This window comes from Vipera ursinii (genome assembly GCF_947247035.1).
Source record: "Vipera ursinii genome assembly, chromosome: Z".
Classification (NCBI taxonomy): domain Eukaryota; kingdom Metazoa; phylum Chordata; class Lepidosauria; order Squamata; family Viperidae; genus Vipera; species Vipera ursinii.
In genome coordinates this window covers 40,672,813-40,695,978 of record NC_139517.1, presented here as the reverse complement: position 1 = coordinate 40,695,978, position 23,166 = coordinate 40,672,813, and the positions used below count along the sequence as shown (strand labels likewise).

Genomic DNA, 23,166 nt, shown 5'->3' with positions numbered 1-23,166 from the left:
TCTCATATGACTAGATAGCTCCCCACACTGCGTGCACGCGCGCGCACACACACACACACACACACACACACACCTTTTGAGGTCTTTTTGGGATCTCGTTATATGCAGTAAATAAAAGGTAAATAGAATATTATCACTTCTGGTGGGAATGCTATCTTTGATTTGCCTCTTTTGCTTAATGGAAAGATACAACAATTGAGTAGGATTGTTTGCTTGGTGCCCAGAAGGCTCAATCAGCTAATCTAAAAATCAGGTATAGTATCTGGACTCATTCTTTTTTTCAGGCTAGTAATAATTTCTTTTTAATGTCCAGGTATGACCAATAGACCAGACCTGATTGATGAAGCACTCTTACGACCTGGACGACTGGAAGTGAAAATGGAGATTGGTAAATAGTCAGGGCAGAAGTTATTATCAAAACCCACGAACAAATGGTAGGCATTGGAAAGTTTTGGTAGGAAGTATTTTGGTGCATATGGTCTTATGGCCACAGCCCTCTCTCCATAATTTATATTAACTTGAACAAGGAAGATGTGCAATATGGATTCTCTTGAACATTACACTAACAGAACCATGATACCCATGACTGGAAAAAGGCAAAAACAGTAAAAAGTAACTTATTGCAGCTCACAGGCCATTAGTTTGGCTTCATGTAAATTGTCTTTCCCTCTATATCAGACATGTCAAACACAAGGCCCGGGGGCCGGATCTGGCCCGCGAAGTGGTTTCATGTGGCCCGCGAAGCCATCCTGGAAACAGTGAGGGAACGGCCCCCACCGCCTTGGCCCTGGCCCAGAGACCCTCCTTCCGCCAGAGATCCTCAGATCTGTCCCACTCCTGCCCAGGTCCCCATAGGCACCCTTGATGCGAATGATGTAGAGTTGGCCATGCCCACCCAGTAGGCCATACGCACTCTAGCCACGCCCATCCAGTAGGCCATACCCACCCGGACCCCTGAGGGCAACAGCAATGCTGATGCGGCCCTCAATGAAATTGAGTTTGACACCCCTGCTCTATATTATCATCCAAATGGTTGAATACTTATATTAGAAGAACACCAAGCTGCAACAAGCTTTGAGCTTGCATTCTTTTGTCTTTTCCATTTTCAGCAATAGAGAAAGGCATTTAATTTTTCCTTTCACATATTGGCTTATTCTTATTCCCAAGTTTCCAAAGTTTGGATATCACAGGTAGATACAGCTACAGAAGTTTAAACTATATCCATGGGTAGCATTGTAAATATGGGAAGTACAAATGTGATTTGGATAGGACATTCCTAAGGAACATCAGGGCAAAAGTCTAGACTGGGAAATCCAAAAACACCCCAAGCAATTGCAAAAGTTGTTGTTGAGAAAATTGCATGGATGTGTCCATACTCTCCAGTCAGACATTATCTGTGCCTAAATGTAACAAAATGATTCAGAAATCTCCGTTGCATTCTGGTTGAAAATGAGGTGCAATGTCCACCCCATTTTCCAATTCTTTAAAATGGAATACTCAGAGGACTGGGGCTTGGGAAACAAATGTTATTACTTCGCGTGTTACAATATTGCAATCATGGGAGAAAGTGGTAATGTCTAAAGAGCCTTTCCCAATCTGGCTGTCTCCAAATGTGTTGGGGACAATTGCTTCTAGAATTCCCCAACTAAGATCTTGACAAGAAAGTTTGGAAATTGCAGACACGCTACATAAAAGATCATTGTGAAAAAAATGATTTAAAGCAAAATGACAATTATTCTGTTTAGGCTTACCTGATGAAAAAGGTCGAATGCAGATTCTCAACATCCATACATCAAGGATGCGAACCCACCAACTGCTGGCTTCAGATGTTGATATTATAGAGCTGGCCGTAGAGACCAAGAACTTTAGTGGTGCTGAACTTGAGGGTCTGGTTCGGGCGGCCCAGTCCACAGCTATGAACAGACACATTAAGGTTTGCTCCTCCTTAGCACTACCCAATCTGCAGATAGCACTAGATCTGAACCTCCTTATGCCGCTTCCTCTTTTGTTCTTATGAGTTTTGCTTAGTTATAAAGAATTCAAGAGTTAACCCTAAAAGGCAAAATAAATCTTTAAATGATCAATATTTACCCCCATTCTTGATTCAAATTGGTTGTGGGGGAAGAAAACTTTAACAAGTAAAAATAGTTTTCAAGGATGATTCATGTTATTTCTGGGGACAAAAAAAAGATGAAAGAATATTGAAGCAAGCAGTTTCTTCTGCTATAATCTGAAGCTCAGACTAGATTAAATAAATGGCCACCCCATTTATTTAATCTACATCATTTAGGCAGTATGATACAAAAGCTACATCTTCTTTCCCTTTCTTAGTTCTTTGAACACCATTGTCCTAAGCCTTTTTTCCTCACCTGCTAATTTCCAGATATTAAGTCTAACTGTTGGAGGCAGGGTTCATCTTTGTTAAGTGCTATAATAAGACTGAGTAGATACATACATATTAAACATGACTGGGAAAATGATGGTATTGTGAGACTCTTATCATGGAATATTCCAACTCTGGAATGGACTTATGTTTTGGAACTACTTTAACTTCCATTTGGGAACAATCTGGGGTTGGAATATTTCCTTCATATAATGTTATGCATACCTATTTTTCAGTAATTTTCAATTTGAAAGTAATACTTGGCTACCTGTTCTTATGGGCTAGATTTTTACAGAAATTCAGTGCAAAGTTGTGCTTGTGGTCCTCTAATAGAATGTTGTTTGTTTGACAGAGACAAAAAGTATAAAAATACACAGGCAAAAAGCAAGCACATTTGAATATATAGGCTAAGATTGATACACTGGTAGGACATAAGACATAGATTGTATCTTCTTTGCATTATATCAAACATTTGTCTCCTTATTTCTGAAGTTTCATTAAATATTGTCCTGTCTACTATTAGATATTGAAATGGGTTAGATTTTATTTATAAAATATCAAGAATTATGATATGCACCAAGAGGGTAAACATCTACAATGGTTTTATTACTTAGCTCCCAAAGGCCTGATTTCAGACTGAGATATTCTTTGGAGTGTTTCTCTTTTCTTTCTTTTCTTTTTCTCCTTCATTTTTAGTTGTAAAGGTCACTGGGCTCTAAGCAGGAAATGAGTGATGTCAGATGTGAAATGTCAGGATGAGTAAATTAGAGATTAGCTGAAACAAGCTAAATTAGTTTTTTATATTGGACAGTGTTGAAATGCTGATTTTTGTTAGCCTGTGACTGTAACAGGTGTTGGGCTTGGAATGCATCCTGGAACACATAGCTTTAGTGTGTATGCTGTGCAGATGAATTTGGGGAGGGATGAGACCCTTCTAGTTTACAAAAATGAAGGAAAATGTACTTTACAGATGATCTAAAATCTGAAGCAGAACAAAGTTTTTATTATGGCAACTCCATAGAGTGGCAAGTTATGAAGCTAGTTAGCTTCTGCACATTTCTTTGGCACCATCTCCTTTATTAATGTAATAGCTTATTTACTTTACTTTCAGAGAAGACTTGGAAATATGGATTGGACTTTATGTACATAAAGAGATTTTATGCATTCTCACATTAGTCATCTTAACTGCACTCCTAGTATGCCCCACCACAGTATCCTCCCACTATCTTGGGCACCTAACAAGGAAGAATTGTAAATCTTCTATAAGGGATTGTGTTGTGAAAGGGTATCAGAGAGAAAATGCTGGGGATTTTTTATGAATGTGGAGTAGAAAGGTCCAAGTTCAAATCAAACATTCTGCTCAACTGTCCTAATTACACAACATTTGGTAGCATAGACAGAAACCAATAGAAAAAATGAATGCAGGCAGGCAGATGTACACACTTATTCATTTATTCCTTTTTGGAGTAACCAATATTATTTATGCAAGGTGCAGTAAAGGAATAAAAAATAGTATGACTAATTTATTTGTATGACATAAAGCTGGAGATAAAATAAAAGGGGAAATAATTAAAGCTAATTTATTTGAAACATGTTTATACCACTCCATGCCTTTTTGTTCTGACAGACCATTTTTGTTTTCTGATGAGAAAACAAAAAACATATACCAGTTTCTATGTTTCTTAATGTACTTTAAACTTCTTGCTTCTTTTATTTTGCCACATACACTCATGAACTCTATTCTGATACATTGTTTCCTAGAGATTCTTTGTGTGTGTGTGTGTGTGTGTGTGTGTGTGTGTGTGTGTGTGTGTGTGTGTATGTATATATATATATATATATATATATATATATATATATATATATATATATATATATATATATATATATATATATATATATATAAGGGAAATTGAGACTACTTGAGATTTTTCTTGGAAGTTCCATTATTTGAGCTTTGTAGATCTATTTTGAATTTACACTTTTGTTAGCTGTCTTATTAACGCGCCATCTCCCATTTTCATTAGGCCAGCACTAAAGTGGAAGTTGATATGGAAAAAGCAGAATCTCTACAGGTGACAAGGGGAGACTTTTTGGCTTCACTGGAGAATGACATTAAGCCTGTGAGTGTGTCTTTCATTTCTTCTTGTTGCTAAACAGGAGAACTATTTCATATCATTCCTACTCTTGGAAATGGAGGCAGTTATTCACCATTTGCTTTGCTATATCCGTTTCTTTCTAACCACAGGCATTTGGGACCAATCAGGAAGATTATGCAAGTTATGTTATGAATGGCATTATTAAATGGGGTGACCCTGTTTCTCGGGTGCTGGATGATGGGGAGCTTCTTGTTCAGCAGGCCAAAAATAGTGATCGTACTCCCTTGGTCAGTGTTCTTTTGGAAGGTATGTTACTTGCTCTACAGATGATGGATTAAATGTGGTCTGCTTCTAGAAAATGTACTAGGCTTGATGGCTTGCTTCTATCTGGAATGTTATATGATTTCTAAAGGAAGATTATTAGTGTTAGATTATAAAAGGGGATTCTGGCACCTCTGTGAGAAAAGAGGATTGGATATTCTTCTCTCTCTTAACACCTTACAGAAACTTAATTCAGCATCACCTCAAAATCATATTTGGTGTGATATCTAAAATGCTATAACCTGGTTTTTAATAGTGAGCAAACTGAAACTGGGAACCATTGAAGTGGCTTTGCACATATGATTTAGCGCTAACTGCTATCTGATGTTATGGTTAAAATAATATATACTCTCTATCTTGCTCTACTTAAAACTTCTAGAAGATTTAGGTGTTCTGAGTACAAAGCATGAAGATAGATGTAGAGCTTAGAACTGGGAAAGAGGCGATCCCAAAAAATATAGTAATTTATTATATCAAAAGCTGATGAGAATTTCATCAAAAGCAACAATGAAGCGTTGTCCTTGTCTAATTCTGGGAGTAGATTATCCAAAAGGAGGATCACTAAGTCTTCACTCAGTTTGTAATAGCTTTGCTTAATTAATTAATTTTATCCAGGAAAGCCTGAAACTTCAATGCTATAAAAACTGTCAAGAAAGGAGTCCTTGTAATGCTTTACATTTCCATGTAGTAATATTGGGACATGTTAGCCTCAAATCCATTACAATTTCTGCACAATAAATGACAGATCAAGCGAATGTTTAGATTAATGGAGTTAATAAAATTCTGAAACATTCTGAACCATCTTCCTTCCTGACACCACAAATTTAAGAAACTTCAAAATTATTATGTACATGTAATTTCAAGCAGATAATGGAGGTTGATGAGTGGGCTGGATGTGCATATAATGTTGACAAAATCTCTGTTCTGTCCCAAGAGCCAATGCGTCAGGGAGAGAAACTTAATGAAGTTGCTAAAGATTAGCACATGGTTTGGTATTAAAAGTGATTTGTGTCTCAATGAACCTTCTGGGTTCATAGCTCTTTTAAGAACTTGAACGTTCATGTAAATCTCAGCCAAAGGGAGAGACCTTTTTTTCCATGTGTACTCAGTTTCCATGAAGAGACTTTGTCTTTTTAACACTGGCAAGATATGCTATTCCTTTTGTCTATCCCTGGAATGTTTTTGCCAACAGGTCCCCCACATAGTGGGAAAACAGCTTTAGCTGCAAAGATTGCAGAAGAATCTAATTTCCCCTTCATCAAGATCTGTTCTCCTGATAAAATGATTGGCTTTTCAGAACCTGCCAAGTGCCAGGCAATTAAGAAGGTATAACTACTAATCTGTTCTTTATTAATCAATTTTTCCTGATATATTACTTAATCATTTTTCTCTACTGCTCTCTCTATGTCTAACAGTTTGTTAAATAGTTTTACAAATTAGGTATGTAGCTTTGAATTCAAATCAGAAACATGAGTATGAAAATAGCCTTATTATAGCAAAGGAAAAGATATTCTAAAAGCTAAAACATATTTATTTACTTACTTGCTTGCTTACTTACTTACTTGCCACACATATTGTTTCAAAGTGACTCTGGGTGGCCTATAGCATTAAAAGATACAAATAATAAAAGATAAATATTTCTAAAGCAGTAAAAATGGAAATTACAATAAAAATAGAATTATAATTAAAAGATGGGGAGGAAGGGAGGAAAAGAGGGAGCAGAATGCACAGCATGGCGGGGAGGCAGGATTGCCTCTTAACTCATCAGCCACCTTCAATGTGATATTTCACTGTTGGGGGAAATTTCCTCAAACTCTCCTAGTGAATGTACAACCTTGCCAAAAATATTGGTAGACTGCATTTTTCTCCAAAGAATCCCAATTTATCCTGAAATAAATTGAAATTGACACAATTAAATGGCATTCACTCTTCTTTATTCCATAGTCCAGACACTTTGTTTTTTGTGTATGACTGCACATATTTTGTAAATAATAAAGCAAATGAAAGTGGCATAAACATCATCATCATCATCATCATCATCATCATCATCATCATCATCATCATATAGATCCTTGGAAAAGACTCAATAGGTAGGCAAAAATGCCAAATCCAGTCTGAACATCCGGCTGACTGTGCAAGGATCCATAATAATAATAAAGGATGACTGCAGTTATTACTTAAAGTGTGCTATGAAATATTACATTAGGGATATCAGCGGTGCTTTTTTTGTAAAAGAAAAAGGTGCCAGAACTCACACATGTCATACAACCCGCCTTGCCTACCCTACAAGGTTCCATCCAAAAAAGGTGCCGGAACTCCGTTCTGAGCGTTCTATGTCAAAAAAAGCCCTGGGTATCAGTATTTCATAGCACCTAGGATTGCTTTGGGGCAATAACTGCAATCTAGTACTTTCTGTAATTCTGATAATGAGACTTCTACATTGGCAATTTGAGGAGCGGCCATCTCACCTCAATACCATTAGCCCACTCCTCTTGCGCCAACAGAAGAGGTGTGCACAGACGCTGTTTGCCAAGGAAACCCAGAAGGCAGGGCCAAAGAGAAGATTCTTTTCCACTTTGGCCCCAACTCTGTGGAACACTCTACCTCTGGAGGTGAAAACTACACCCAGCCTTTTGGCCTTCCAGAAGGGTATTACAACTTGGTTTTGCCAGTTAGTTTGGTGCTCCAAGGGGAGTTCTCACTGCTGGAGGCAGCTGATGGGGTAAGAAGACCCTATCCCTATTCCATCTGGCTCTTAGTTCCTGGGTTTTTTCATAGTTTTTAACATTTTGAATTTGCATAATTTGAAATTTTTAACTGTTTTTCTATTTACCTATTTATGATCTGTAAGCTGCCCAGAGTCATGTGAATTTAATAAATAAATAAATGTATCCCCCAGTTTTTGAGTGCAGCAGCACTTGCTAAACATCCTCTGCAGTGTGGGGGTCACTGAGGCAAAATCATTCACGGAAAGGATTTTTTTGATATTTACTGTCAATAACTTCTGAAGGGAATGGCATTGAATCTAACCAGAACAAATGTTCTGTAATATCTGTTATTTATTATTGATTATTAATAACTACCTGGCATGGTGCTAAAAGAGTGTTTCTAAAACTTAGCTTTGCTGCTTAAACTGACATCTGGTTGCCATCCTGTGTCAGTGACTCTCCCTTTCAGGATTTTTTTTTGCTTGGTCAAATCCCATTTTTTAAATTGCCTCATTAGAGAACCCATAGCTTTCTAGTTTTCCCCTAATGAATGTATTTCAGGTAGATTGGAAGTTACCCATGTTAATTAGGCCTGTTGGATTAAATATTAGTTTTAGCTAGTAATTAAAGATAATTAGATATTGCTTCTATACTTGTAATTCCCAGTTCTTATCTTAAAGCTATACTAGATACACATTGGGGGACTTGCATGATAATCTTAAAAAAATTGGACTTTTGTATTTGCCTTTCAGAAATAGGGTCTTCCTGGTTGAACAGTCTAACAGTACTTTTTTCCATTCAAATAGCCTGAGTAAATAGTTTGCCTGAAAAATCACTGAAATCCAATAGTGTCTCTTAACTTCTAAGGGATAGCAATAATTATCCCCTTGCCATTTTCATTTGTTTTATTATTTAGAAAAATAATGAGAGTCATGCATCAAAAGCAAAGTGTCTATGAAATAAAGGATGCTGGATGTCATTTACCTGTATCAGTTTCAACTTACTCTATTGTAAACTGGGATTTGGGGAGCGGGGAGTGGGGATGTCAATTCCTTTGGCCGTATTTAATAAAAAAGATCCATGTAGACAGAATCTATCTGGAATAGTCTAGCTATTCTTTGAATTGCAAATTGGGATGTCTTTTTTTTAGCTTAATATAAATTATCTTACTTTCTTTTCAGTTTCATAATGTTATTTAATACAGTGCTTCCAATAAGCACTGTAGAGTAATATCTTGAAATCCATTGTTTTTTTCTGGATGTTATAAGAGTGAATAATGATAATTACGGTTAGCCACATAGAACAATAAAACTAGACCGTGTAGGATATTAAACTAAAATGCTTGGGAAGACCCCAGAGAAGTTTGGTGGTGGTGGTTGTGGTGGTGGTATATATAACTGAGCCAAATTCACTTAATCTGTGACTCTGCTAAAAGAGTCATGCAGAGTACAAAAATCTAGTATATCTAAATAAGAGGTCTTCACATTTCTGTTTAAGGAAAGATGCATATCTACATATGCAGCAGGAAAGAACCATTTCTTGATAAAGCAAAGGGAAAAATTATTTTAAGAATGTGGATGGGCCACAGGTAACATCATCCTCTTCTAAATCTGAGGAAATGGATATTTTTTAAAAAATATTTTCAGCATGTTTTACATGACATAGGGGTAGCATGCTAAGAAGTGGAATAACTTTCCAAATTTTGAGTGGTTCCATTCAAAAATTTCAAATATTAATGAACCCTTCAAAGAAGGGAAACAAAATTGATAGCTATCTATAATATTTCCCCCCCTAATCTCTAATTTTAGAGTGTGCTTTGTATAGAAATAAATTTCTCCCTTCGTAGTAGTATAATTTGTTAAAGAGCTTTTTTATAAAAACAAGTTAAACTAAAACTTGGATTTGATAGAAATTAAATTTTAAGTTCCAAGAGGCAAAGCTTTTTTAATTTTTACTTGAAGGCGCCATTAACAAAATCATTTGCTGCTTCTTTTTTCTGATGTTTAGATCTTTGATGATGCTTATAAGTCCCAGCTCAGCTGTGTGGTGGTGGACGATATTGAACGGCTTCTTGGTGAGAATACCTGTAAAGGAAATATCTGTGAAGAACAGCGGAATCACATGAGATTGGGGCAAAACCATGGTTTTCTATGAAAAGAAGGGCTGGTGTGGCTGGTGTGCCTGAGCTTGGGTATGGAGGTAGCATTATGGAGGCAGTTTATGTGGATATATATGATGGAGTTTGTATCCACCTTTCATTATTTGGAGGAGAAGGTACAACACTAGAAGAAGGAAGAATGGTTGGGTCCTGAGATTAAATTAAAGGAGAGTTTTATTTAACCACCTCTAATTTATCAGTTCAAAGTTTTATTGTTACCATAGCTAGTTTCCTAACTGATGTTAATTAATATTAGCTACATTTGGGGATGGGGAGGAGCCAAGATGGTGGACAGGCAGCAAAGGCTGTAAAGAGCTCCTCCAAAAGTAAAGTAAAGCTACATTTGGGATGGCAGTAGCAAGGCTCAAATGGAATTCTTTAGTAACACCTATTGGAGCATTAGTTATCTTAATACCACACTTGGAAGAGTATAAATGACCTGACCAAACTTTAAAACACAACAATATTTGAACTTGTTGCCACTCTGTATGACTTTTCATGAGCTGTGCAAATATATGTATTATTATTTTGTTATCTTAAACTTTCAGATTATGTTCCTATTGGGCCACGTTTCTCCAATCTGGTGTTACAGGCTCTTCTGGTGTTGTTGAAAAAAGCACCACCTAAAGTAAGTACCCTGTCTTGCAACAAGTCAAAATGTTTGTAAGCTGAGCTATGTTCTCATCTGAGGTCTTTAACATCTTTAAAGAGCAGTGAAACAATTTCATATAAAAGTGGTGAAGCATTTACAGAGCAGCCTTTTTTGTCCTTTCAAATTAGAAGAGTTTTAAGTATATTTTATGTTGGATGGGAAGTCTGTCTATCTGCTTTATCTAATTTGTTTCGGTATGAATTAAGGAGAAAATTAGCGTTTCTGAGTTCTGAGGTGTTAGTGAGGAAAATAATCCAACATACATTATTCTGCATACTGGCATGCTTCTGTAGATGTTGCTATGCACAGTGATATCATTATGAAGCTGCTATATGAGGGCTTTCAGGTTTTATTTATTAGATTAATATAGTTATCTATGTTATGTATCAATAATCTTGCATGGCTTACAAACAATAAAAGAATTCAAAAATTGATTTATACAAACATAAAAACTCCTACACCAGAAAAACACCACACTATTCATATCCAACAAATAACTTTCTTAGGCTCTAGAAATACAGTACCCTAGTGCTTTGGGGGAAATCCAGGTTTATAAGGCTTTTTAAAAGTCTAGGAGGGTAGGAGCATGCTGGATCTCGGGGAGGAAGTGTCCAAATTTGATGTCAGAATGGGCTCTATACAATCAATATCTACATTTTTTTAGTTTGGAAGATAACTTCACCACCTTTTCATTGGGGATTACTATAAACAACTGAAAACAGTTCATCAGGAAGATATTTCTGCTGTCTCTATAGGTAGAGCTATACTGTGTGTGTGTGTGTGTGTGTGTGTGTGTGTGTGTGTGTGTGTGTGCATGTAAAGGTAAAAGTTTCCCTGCACCAGTCGTATCTGACACTAGGGTGCAGTGCTCATTCCCGTTTCTTGGCTGAGGGAGCCAGCATTTTCTGAAGACACTTTCTGTAGCCATGTGGCCAGCATGGCTATACACCAAAGGAACATGGAATAATGTTACCTTCCCACCAAAGTGGTACCTGTTTATCTACTTGCATTTCCATGCTTTTGAAGTGCTTGGTGGACAGGAGGTGGGGTAAGAATGGGAGCTTGTGAATGTTGTGCAACACTTGGGTTTTGAACCGGGGCTATTAGTTTTCAGGTGACAAGGTCAACATTTTTAACCATTAAGCCATTGCACTTGCTTATATGTATATATGTATCTATGTACACATACAGATTGAGTGGTGTGTGTGTATGTGTATGTATGTGTGTGTGTGTGTAGAGAGAGAGAGAGAAGACAGACAAACAGACATTATTTAGATGTGGAGCATTCTTCAGCTTTGTAAAATCAATCCAGAGAAAGAAAAATCCAGTTCTTTCCCTCCATACATGTGGTCTGTATTCATGTATTTGTATATTCTCTTGAACAGACTTTTTTAAAGCTTTTTAAAATTAATGTAGATTTTCCAAAGTAAAAGAAACAAAGCAAACCCACCTCTCTGAACTCTTTTATTATTTTTTCATGTTTCCATGGGTTTTGCAAGGAGAGGAGAGGATTTTTTTCAAGCATGGAGGGCGGGGGGGGGGGAGGGGGAGGGGAAAAAAGAGAGGAAAATTGAAAAGCGCTGGCCCAGCAGGGAGCCAAGCCAGAGAAAAAAAGCATTTCTCTGAGAAAGGAGCAGTAACAGCACAGCAACCCAAAAGGCTTCCTTCATCTACATGCAGAGTCACACAAGGCATTGGATGCTCTGCTCAGGAACCCCACAGAGGCTTCACATGGGGTTCCCTGCTGGTTCCTATGAAAAAACTAACAATTAGACTTAGAGGGTAAAAGCCCAGTGCAGTATCCCTCTCTTCTACTCTCCCCCCTCCCCCCACCCCTTAAGCTAGATTGACAATTTCGGTAGTGTTATGAAAAACCCAGCAAACTGTTTCGGGGATCTTCTGAATGGGGCCTGCTTAAGACATCCTCCCTATGTTTGTCCTACAAATTTCTCTCTCTGTGTCTGTGCGTGTCTGTGTGTGTGTCTGTGTGTGCAAAGTATGGCACTTACTGGAGCTAGACCAACTTTTTAGCACAAAGCAAGTCTTTTGTGATCCTGAGATGTTTGTTTGTAACCTTATTTACTTCTATAGTCTTTATAGACAGAGAATCCTTAATTCTGCTGTCTTTGAGAAGGATACAGTCCATTATTGGGTGGCTTTAATTTGATTATTTTCTGGAACTTGGAAACTCTCAATGAAATGTGGAAACTTTCGGTGAAACATTGGCCTCAGAGTTTAAATAATCCAAATGATGCCGGTTGCAGAATTTGTAGTAAGCATAGCCAGCAGTTGGGAAGAATGGTCTAGATTTTGCTCAACCCTTTTTAGTTTCATTCAGTATTTTATTAAAAGCTGATGAACCATGCAATCCATACACAAGGAGAGAAATGTCAAAAGGTGAAAACTGTTCTGGTAACATTGCTAAAATAATGGGAAAATGTAACTTGCTGATGATTTTTCCCCACCAAAAGAGAAGAAATTCTTTTTCAATAGTGGCGAATATCTGTAGCTCCGGTGTAGTATGAGGGTGATCATTCTCTGAGCTTTTCGAATGTTTTGTTACCAGACTAGGTAACATCTTCAGCGGAGTTTAAGGGATGTCAGAGTCAGTGTTCTTCTGTTTATAAGGGCTTCAGGTGTGGATATGACGAGTGAGGGTCTTGTGATGGGTAGGTTACATCAGGTCAGATTCATTGGGAGGTGAACTGGTGGGGATGGCTTGCATGGGTTGGTTGAAGGTCAGTGCTGTCTCTGATTGGCTGTGTAATTGATCTGGACAATTTGCAATGTGGTAAGGCTCATAGATAGTTTGTCTGGGAAACACTAAACCAGTTTCTCTACATAAACAACTGTGAGCTACAAGATCAGTCTCCCATAACAAATTTAGATTGTAAATTAATAGACCACCTCACTCTATAAATTGCCTTTTTATATATAGAAATGTTTGATATCTTTGAGAAAGTTTTTTGTGAACTTCTTGGTGTTCTCTGAGCTTGGAAACAACAAGTTCAGAGACCATCAAGGGCACCACAGTTCAGCCCTTAGCTACAACTATTCAATTTCATTGGTAGAAAGTTCTTTTTTAGATCTTAGGATTGGTTCGTAATCAAAACTGGTCTCCTCGTGGCTTCAGAAAAACAGCTCATTTTAGTTAAAATGTTTAAAAATAGAAATGATTTCCTTCCATATCCTTTATGAGTCAATTGCTATATTTTGCATCCACTACATATAAGAGTAACATGTACCACATTCTGCCCCTCTTCAGAAAATTTAATATCTTTCTGGAAACCTGGACAATATCACAGAGGCTTGAAAGAGTTTCCCAGTACAAAAGATAATTCTATAATTATGTCATTCCTTCCATAATACATTGATAATTATACTGCTTGATATAAATTTTTGCTTACGGTACATTTGAGAGGAGCAGATGAAACTAACATGTTCTCAACCTCAGTGGCTTTAAGACAGATGGACTTCAACTCCCAGAATTCTCAAGCAAGGCCAAATGTTGGCTGATGAATTTTGGGAGGGAAGCCAAGAAAATTTGCTCAGCTTAGCTGTCTCAAGATTTTGCACCTTCTGTATTGTCTTGCCAACTGGGAAGCTCTACTGGGCTGGGTATCCTGATTTGCCAATCCTAGGATGCCAATTGGCACCCACCCAAAGCCTCACTGAGTTCCCCAAGGATCTGTTTGTCCACTGGCATGATTTTTATTTCACTAATATTCTTCTAATTAGCCAGCATTTTTTTATGAAAATCTTAATTTCTTTCTCTTGTCTGTTTGTTCATTGTTCTGTCTTCTCATGCCCCTCTGGTCACTTTTAAGCCCTTATTTAATCTCCCTCCTGTCCTTTTAATTTATTAAATCATTTTGCTTGGTGCCTCTCAAAAGCTGCCCCTCTTCCTGTGCACCTACTCCCACATTCATTTATTTCAGCTTTTCCCAGTCCCATCTTGCTTGTGAACTCTTGCCTTAGGCAGAGGGTTGGACTAGAAAACCTCCAAGGTTCCTTCCAGCCCTAGGATTCTATGATCCATCCCAAATCTGTAATACGAGCCTGAATACCCAATAACTAGTTTTTATTCATTTATAGGGAAGAAAAGTCATTTTTAAATTGTTATTTTAATCAGTACAGAATCATCAGGAATACTAATAATAAAGGTGGGGAGATCAGAAATTCTGAATATAAAATTAGCTTGTATGCATATGATTTACCTGGCTCAAGTTTTTCAATGAGTTCCTGAGAGACTGGATTATATTAAGGTAATTTCACCTCCTTTTGATTATCTATCTGTCAGCAAAATGCTTAATATGTGATGTGGTTAGCATGAACATGAAGGACCTGGGTTATTTATTGTAGATTATACCACACAGGTATTGAACACAGATATGAAAACTTGAATTAGACATGTGCAATCAGAAAATTGAATGAGCCACATAATTGAAGATGTAATTGTCAGATTGTAATTCTTTACTTTTTTAATATTGAATGCAGTGATAGAATAATATTAGGCTTTCTTTGTTATGCATTCACCTGGAGAGGGGGAGGGGTTTTTTGTTTTTTTTACAGAAAGCAACATTCATATGTTCTTTTGAATAGTTAAAATCTGAGTTTCCCACAGCTTTTTTAAATAGCCAGTGCTACTATCCTTTAGCCCAGGTTTTATAAATTTTTAAAAGATTCAATAAAACTTTTAAAAATAGGTTGTCAAAATTCCATGGCTAATTCTCTTGATGAAAGGGGAGAATGAAAAATCCCTGCCTGTATATTGGCCAATTTTCAGACCAGATTGTTTCCTTACTCTTGAACAATTTGGGTAAAACCTGGGGAGTTGAAACTTGCAAAGAATTGCAATTCTTTTTTAGCTTCTTCTATTTGGAAAATGGCACTGCCAATCATGGTGTGCCTAACTATGATAAATGTGATTTTTGAGAAAATGAACTGTTTCAGCTGATTTGATGCATAAATGGGCAATTAGGATATCTAGGGAGTGAGGAAGTATGGTCCACTGCACTTGCTTATTGCATCCCACCTGCTCTTTGTACCTACTCCTTCTTCTAGCACTGAAGATATTACCGGTACTTAGTTGGGTACTGAAATGTCTGCAAGAAAACAATGAAGCTCAGAGAGCACCAGGACTCCACACTCTGATATCTGCTAGGACTGCCATTTCATTTTACCCAATGAATTTAATTTGACCCTTAAGAACTGTGTTTAACACCTGTAGGAGATGACCAGGCTGAGAACGATGGAGGGGTCAAACGTGTCATAAGTCACAAGTCCCTACATGCCTGTAAGAGATCTAAATCCAACCCACCTTGAATTCATTTCTTAACTCCTATTCATTCCTTTAATGGTCACTTGGCCAGATTCTTGTACACAAGAATAAATCTTTACAGTGTACTCATTGGAACTGCGTGAATCTCCTCACTTCCTAGGCACTTGACACCATCTTGTTTATTAGATTTATATTTAATTTATATCTTTTGTACAGAAGTTTAAGGCAACATAAATAGCATTCTCTCCTGTTTTTCTCCAAGCCAACCATAATGTAAAGCAGGTTGGGCTGAAAAGGAATGACTAGACCAAGGTCATTTAGAGGATTTCTGTGACTGAGGGTAGACCAGCACCTGGTTCCCAGTGTCAGCACACACTGGCTGAATGGACTTTGGAGGAACTGTAGTACCTGTCCTTCTGAGCTGGAAAATGATACTTTGGTACCTTAATTGTTTTTCCTAGTTTAGATGAAAGATTTGTCTGGAAGTACATTTTGTCATGTCGGTGTTTAATATCCATCTCACCATTTAAATTTCATGATCTTCCAGTTGGCAATGTAAAATTATTTCCTGGGTGGGCTCCGTCTTTCATCATAATAATTGCTTTATAGCTTTAAAAGCATAGCTTTCTCTACTTCCAGCAGCTGACAAAACTTTTTTGTGCTTAATCAGATTGATTTTGCCAGAGGTTAGATCAAGCATTGGAATGGCTCATGAGAATCAGAAGGATAGAAATAAATTTATGAGGAAAATGAACTGCTCTACTAACTTTAAAACAGTGGAAATAATTATGATGTACAGTATCTATTATAAAATCATTTATTTTGGGAATATCCGAGAGTGTTTTAGATGTTGAGTGCTACAGAAATGTAATTAAATGAATGCATTTTTTAAATTACTTATTTTAATAGTTCCACCTGAAGTATGAATTTTGGTTTAATGGCTTGTTGGTGCCTTTTCAAGCAGTACTTAAGTACTGTTGCATTTTGTGGTATCTCTTCCAGTCTCCTGTCTTAGTGAGCATCTCACCAAGGAGAGATAGAGGTATTTGGAAATTCAGGCAAGATTAGTGATGAATCTGGCAGTTTGATACTTTTCATTTGCTTGATGGAAACCTTTCCTTTTCTATACTATATAATTACCCTAATCCAAGCTATGCAACAGATCTACGGTATAACAATTTAACTGTACTGGTTTATCCCAGAAGAAATCTAGAAAGTATAATTTAACAAGAACGTAGGCCATTTCCTTAGTATTGTGTTCCATACATCGCAGTAGTTTTCAGATTTCTTGGGAAGAACATTTATTTTTTTTAAAAAAGAGTAAAATGCAAAGAGTGTAAGGCTATCAAAAGCTACTATCATTGGTAGCGAAATGGTATTTCCATGTTTACCTTTTTAAAAAAAGAGAGAAATCATTGCTCTCAAGTCCTCTTTTGGCTTTCCCAGCTTCATGTGACTTGCCTCACTGTGAAAAAGTGGTTTGGCGTACTGAACTGGTCCAGCAGTTGAAAAGGAATGTTGAAAGCCAAAAGGGTAAAACTGTATTTGAGTTATTTCCAAAAAGGTTCATTTTGATTTAGCTTTACCTTCCCATTGTTATTACCGTTTAGGGCCGCAAGCTCTTGATCATTGGGACTACTAGTCGCAAAGATGTCCTGCAGGAGATGGAGATGCTTGATGCGTTTAGCACTACTGTCCATATTCCCAACATTGCTACTGGCGATCATCTCATGGAGGCCCTGGAGGTGAGGAGATCACTAGTGTGCCCTGAAAGAAGGACTTTGAAAAAAGAACCCAATTTCTTTGGAGTTCTAAAACAAATCAAGTCTGTGGATCTTTTGAAATCCTGTTGTCAGCCAACTAGATAACCCATAGCAGGAAATCTCCTTTAAAAGAAGGTTGAAGCTACTTTTATTCACATTGGCTATATAATAGAATCTTGCAAATCTGATTGTTCTGTATCACCCGCTACTTTGTGAATTAGGGAGTTGTCTTTTTGAGCCACTTCTGAATATTATCTAGCAGTTTTAGATTTCCTCCCCTTTGCCTAGGCAACAGATATTGCAAATCTCTGTCAAGGTCATCTTTCTACAACAATATTTAGGAGTGAAAATATAACTTTATCTTGGAAAAACAGAACTTTATCTTGGAATAAAGAGTAAAAGTGGCAATAAATATTTCTTCTGTCTATGATTATTGAGAAATAACTGCCATCTAAAATATACGAACAGTTACAACTTGAAATGAAAATATTTCAGTAGGAAAGATTTACCAGTATTTGAGTTCCTTTCTCCAAAAATGCTACTTAAGTCTGCAGATCATTATTTTAAAACAGACATGTCAAACACAAGGCCCGTGGGCTGGATGCAGCCCAATATGTGGTTCCGGCCAGCCGGGGACCTTCTCTGGAAAGAACGAAGGACCAGCCGGCCGCACCTCGGACCAACCCTGGCCGACTGGGCACTGATCTACAACCTGGTTGCTTCCATCAAAGCCAGAACGTGCTCAGTGTTAAATCCAAGAGGCAGCCCGCATGTGCAAGCGGAGTCTGGCGTCTGTGCTGGTTTTCTTGCCCTGCAGACTGACTTCAGCCAGGATGCCGGCACTGGCTGTCTCCTGTGCGCACACCTGGGGGGCAGGACAGAGCCGGCGGGGCAGTTCCTTGCTGGTTCCAGTGGATCTTAGGCTGAGTGTGTTCTGGCTTTGATGGACGCAACCAGGTTGTAGATCAGCGTCACCCCACCACCACCAGCAGCAGCACCTCCAGCCTTGCAGCCATGAGGCATCCCTTTCAATGGGACTGCCCACATGGTATAGGAATGGCCGGCAGCAGCATATTAGTGCTGGCAATCTCTCCCGCTCCCATCACCCCTTCCTGAGTGCAGGGGAAGGAAAGAGATGAGAAGGCAAAGGAAGGAACGGAGGGGGAAAGGGAAGGAGGGGAAAAGGGAGGGAGAAAGGAAAGAACAGGGAAAAAGGAACAGAGGGCGAGAGGAAAGGAGGAAGGGAGGGAGGGAGGAAGGAAGGGAGGAACAGAGGAAGGAAGGGAGGAACAGAGGAAGGAAGGATGGGAGGGACCATGTCCCGGCACTCGCCTCAGTCCAATCCTCCGCCAGAGACCCTCAGATCTGCCCCAGTCCTGTCCAGGCACCCTCGAAGCAAGTGATGTTGAGCTAGCCATGCCCACATAGTAGGCCACGCCCACTCCATCCACACCCACCCCATCCACACCCACCCAGTAGGCCACACCCACCCGGCCCCCCGAGGGTAACCACAATGCTGATGTGGCCCTCAATGAAATTGAGTTTGACACCCCTGTTTTAAAAGATCCAAATTTATTTGGTTAAACAGTGAAGGCTGCTTATATGCAGTTTTATATAGCTATTCCTTTAGAGGCAAGATTCTAGAAGATTCTTGATTCTGAAGATTCTAGAATTAATAAAATTGTATTGTATATGTATTTAAGTTACAGCTGCTGTTTTATAATTAACATCTTTTGAATTGTGTAATTTACAGTAGAGGTAACCCTAGCCATCATTATCCCAGGTATATTGATGGTTTTATATAAACTGAAGTTATTGAAAACAAAATAATTAATACTAGGGCTATGTCACTGAACTAATGGATGAGATCAATTTATTGCAACACTTACAATTAACGTAAGTTTCCATTTAAATTAGGATTTCTGTGTGTAATGTCAATATTGTATAGTTCTTAGAAGTTGGATCTACTAATTGCAGTGAAATGAGAAAATGAAATTTGTTATTAATTTAATCCCCATTGATTTTAGAAGTTAGTGACGGTGACAGTCTAAGTGGTACACAATCTATTAGTTAAAATTAACAACATTTGAAAAGAAACATTGCTTCCTCTTATAGTATATAGGGAGGAATCTCTTCTAAATGTTATGATGCCTCTGTTTGTGTTGGTCATGTTTATACAAATTCCTGAAATGATAGAATAAAGTGAAATAAAGTGCCCACTTCCACACTTCCCTTTTGATTTCAGTTTGATCTGCTTCTGTCTGGAGCAGAAGATTTGAACATCAACTGAAATGATGATTTCTAGCTGGCTTATCTTTTGAGTAGTTAATATAAAAATCTTGCTGTATAAGAAGAAAATGGAGTCCAGAGTTATCCAGATCCCATCCATTCCCCTGACTGGGTTTTCCTTATAACCTAGGTAACTTTCTTTTTCCAACTTTTAGCTCCTGAGTGTCTTCAAAGATAAGGAACGCAGCACTATTGCTCAGAATGTCAAAGGGAAGAAGGTCTGGATTGGCATCAAGAAGCTGCTGATGTTAATTGAGATGTCAATGCAGGTAAAATGCTTGCCTTTATTTATTTTATTTTAATTCCATTTATATCCCGCCCTTCTCCGAAGACTCAGGGCAGCTTACAAGCTTAGCAGCAGCCTTCATTCTATGTATATGCCTGCTTATTAGGGCTTTCACACACACCCCAAGCGGCATTATTACAAAGTCAGCTTAATTGCCCCCAACAATCTGGGTCCTCATTTTACATACCTCGGAAGGATGGAAGGCTGAGTCAACCTTGAGCCTGGTGGGATGCGAACCTGCACTAATTGCAGGCAGCTGGTGTTACTTAAGGAGGCATTAGCCCACTGCTCCACCAAGGCTTCCTTTTAGATCAACTCAAGAAATAAAATTTTAAAAAAAATTCCAGAAGTTCATTGGTTTGCAGTTAAGTGCTCCTTATCATTTTTTATGTTGTCTACAATTGGCAAGAGCTGAAAGACATGTTTGGAGGGTCAAATCTAGCCCATCTCTGAGCTAGACTTATGGGTTGCTTGGCCCCTGGTCAAGCCAGGATATTAAAAAAAAGGCACGGCACTGGAAAAAAGGGCCTTATGTTTTTATTTCTGCTTAGAAATTAATTATGAAATACAATTTCTTATTTTTAAAGGTTTAGAGCAGTTGAAGTTCCAAACACCTGCATAATGAAAGTTCAGTAAGAATGAAACCAAATAAATATGGGCCTGGAGTCCCACTTACAGTTATATTTTAACAAGGGTTAACACTGTATTGAAATGTCTCATTTTTCTTCACAAAGTAGATAGTAACTTGATTATACTGGGGCAGAAGTTGGCAATTTCCACTTAGCAGAGAGGGAACCTCTTTGTATATTACAATATATTAGAGAAAAAGGCTCCCTTGTAAACAATTTACAACTATTCATATTCCAACCAAGTGCCCTCCAAATTTATTGGGACTAACTTCCAGGTGGCAGGAAACTTCAGTAGATTCTTGCATGTGTCATTCAAAAGGGAAGAATTTGTTTAAATCATTTTTCCTCTCATATATTAGGAGGCAAAACTTTAGGGATCTAGTTTCTACTAGAGTTTGACAAAGTGATTTTATCATTCACATTTGCTATATAAGACTAGAGATGATTAAAAGTTATATATCTGAATCAACATAGTTTTTAAAATTAATTTCATGCCATCTAAATTATTAGTGGCCACCTGAAACAATTTTGCACAGACAGCTAGTGAATTAGTTTGTAAAATGACTGCTTACAATTTATGCAAAAGAAGCTAGTGAAATCCTATCCTATCACCTGCCAAGGAAAGTAGTCACCTAGTCAAAGTTTACACCTCTTAGCTGGGATGTAAATGTGCCAGACAAATGAAAATGGAGTCAGGTGTGCATCAATAGCAGGGATGCATATGTGCAATTCTATACCTCTCCGGGACTGATGCCTGCTAATCAGCTGGTGTAACTATAAATGAAGACTTTTTGCCTCTTTTTCGGACAGCTTTTAAGTATAAGCCAAGAAGTATGCAATCCATCACTGTGTTATAAACGCTTCCCCACTCCCTTCTGAGTGACTTGTTCTTTGCAATTCTGTTGAAACTTGTATAAAGCTTGGGATCTGCTTTGACTGGATGTCACCTGAGGGTACAAAGTCATTTATCTAGATTACTTTTTCCTTTCTTTCCCTTGTCTCTATTTTCATAGCTATAGGCAAAAGTCAGTAACTTATTGCTCACACCTATTAAAGGGTAATAGGCAGAGACCTGTACCATTTGACTCTGGCCTGGTGATGTCCAATTTTACTCTTTTTATTGTGTTAAAAAGATCCCTCTTGATTGGTTACTGGTCCTACATCTTAGTACCTTGAATTCATGTGATTCAGAAGTGAAAAAAGAGCTACAGGAGGGAATGAGAGATATGATGAAAAGATTGTGTTGTGTTCCCTCCTGGCTTTATAGCTAACAAGGGAAAAGGGGCTGATTCATGGGAGACAATTTTATTTGATTTTTTGTTGTCATATCATTCTTATCTTTTTATTAGACATACTCCTTAGCATTTGAAATTGGATTTGAAATGAGGCAAAAATTAAATAGTAGATCTGCAGTCATGAGTATAGCATGTTTTCCAGCAGACTCTTTTGCCAATGGCCAAAAAAAGAGAGAAGGGGAGCAAATAGAAGCTGTAGAATTAACACAGCTTCCCAATCCATGGGAAGACTCATTAGGCATAAACAGGAAGAACTAGCCTGGTATGTTTGCCCTTGATCCTTATTATGGCTTAGCATCATAAACTTGTTCATTGCCTGTTTAAATCTATTTTAGTAACTGCAAAGATCTGCATGGTTGAATATTTCAGCATACAGTTCTTTTTTGTAAAATTTTGGGCTGAATGCAGAAATTATAGAATGGTTATATATCTAACTTGGCGCTCTTTTTCTTCTCTGGAAAGAACGAAGGACCAGCCGGCCGCACCTCGGACCAACCCTGGCCGACTGGGCACTGATCTACAACCTGGTTGCTTCCATCAAAGCCAGAACGTGCTCAGTGTTAAATCCAAGAGGCAGCCCTGCCCCCTGGGTGCGTGTGCAAGCGGAGTCTGGCGTCTGTGCTGGTTTTCTTGCCCTGCAGACTGACTTCAGCCAGGATGCCGGCACTGGCTGTCTCCTGTGCACACACCTGGGGGGGCAGGACAGAGCCGGCGGGGCAGTTCCTTGCTGGTTCCAGTGGATCTTGGTGCTCTTTTTCTGAGAATATTGAATTAGTACTTGACTGTTGGCTGCTTCTGAAGCAAACCACCGTTTCCCAGCATAAAATTGGGGGTGAGGTGAATACAAGCAGAAAGGCTACATGCACTGACTTTGGTTCTTTAGTTAAAAAAATAATAATATAATAATATAATGTGACAAAACTTTTTTTGATCTACTTGGTACTGCCTCTCTTACCTTTCCTTTTTTTCATTGAATTTATTGTGATTAATTGGAGTGTTTGTGTATTAACTGTGTATGTTTTTAATACATATAATTTATGAAGATGGATCCTGAGTACCGGGTGAGAAAATTCCTGGCACTTCTACGAGAAGAAGGAGCGTAAGTAATAAAATAATTGTTAGGAATGTGCTTACCTAATCTGCATGCATGCTTAAGAACTATTTATTGCTGGCCAAATGGAGATTTTGTGGGAGTGCGCTTTGTAAATTTTGTTTCATAAAAACAGTTGTTGTAATTCATGACAGCTGTTGGAACTATTCCATCCCTAAATATAGTATGTTTAGGTCTGTGTCATGTATGTG

General features: G+C 38.1%; 1 protein-coding gene across 3 annotated transcripts in view; it reads left to right on the top strand.

Moving 5' to 3' along the window:
- The window catches only part of NSF (N-ethylmaleimide sensitive factor, vesicle fusing ATPase), an 84,361-nt gene that overhangs the window by 57,290 nt on the left and 3,905 nt on the right, over positions 1-23,166 (top strand). For all 3 annotated transcript variants that reach the window (XM_083377917.1, XM_083377918.1, XM_083377916.1), the window contains exons 11-20: positions 314-388; positions 1,746-1,933; positions 4,411-4,506; positions 4,632-4,788; positions 5,996-6,129; positions 9,519-9,585; positions 10,218-10,297; positions 17,213-17,347; positions 19,810-19,923; positions 22,908-22,963. In XM_083377917.1, coding sequence (XP_083234043.1) covers positions 314-388; positions 1,746-1,933; positions 4,411-4,506; positions 4,632-4,788; positions 5,996-6,129; positions 9,519-9,585; positions 10,218-10,297; positions 17,213-17,347; positions 19,810-19,923; positions 22,908-22,963 — 1,102 coding nt within the window. The remainder of the gene's footprint in view (positions 1-313; positions 389-1,745; positions 1,934-4,410; positions 4,507-4,631; positions 4,789-5,995; positions 6,130-9,518; positions 9,586-10,217; positions 10,298-17,212; positions 17,348-19,809; positions 19,924-22,907; positions 22,964-23,166) is intronic.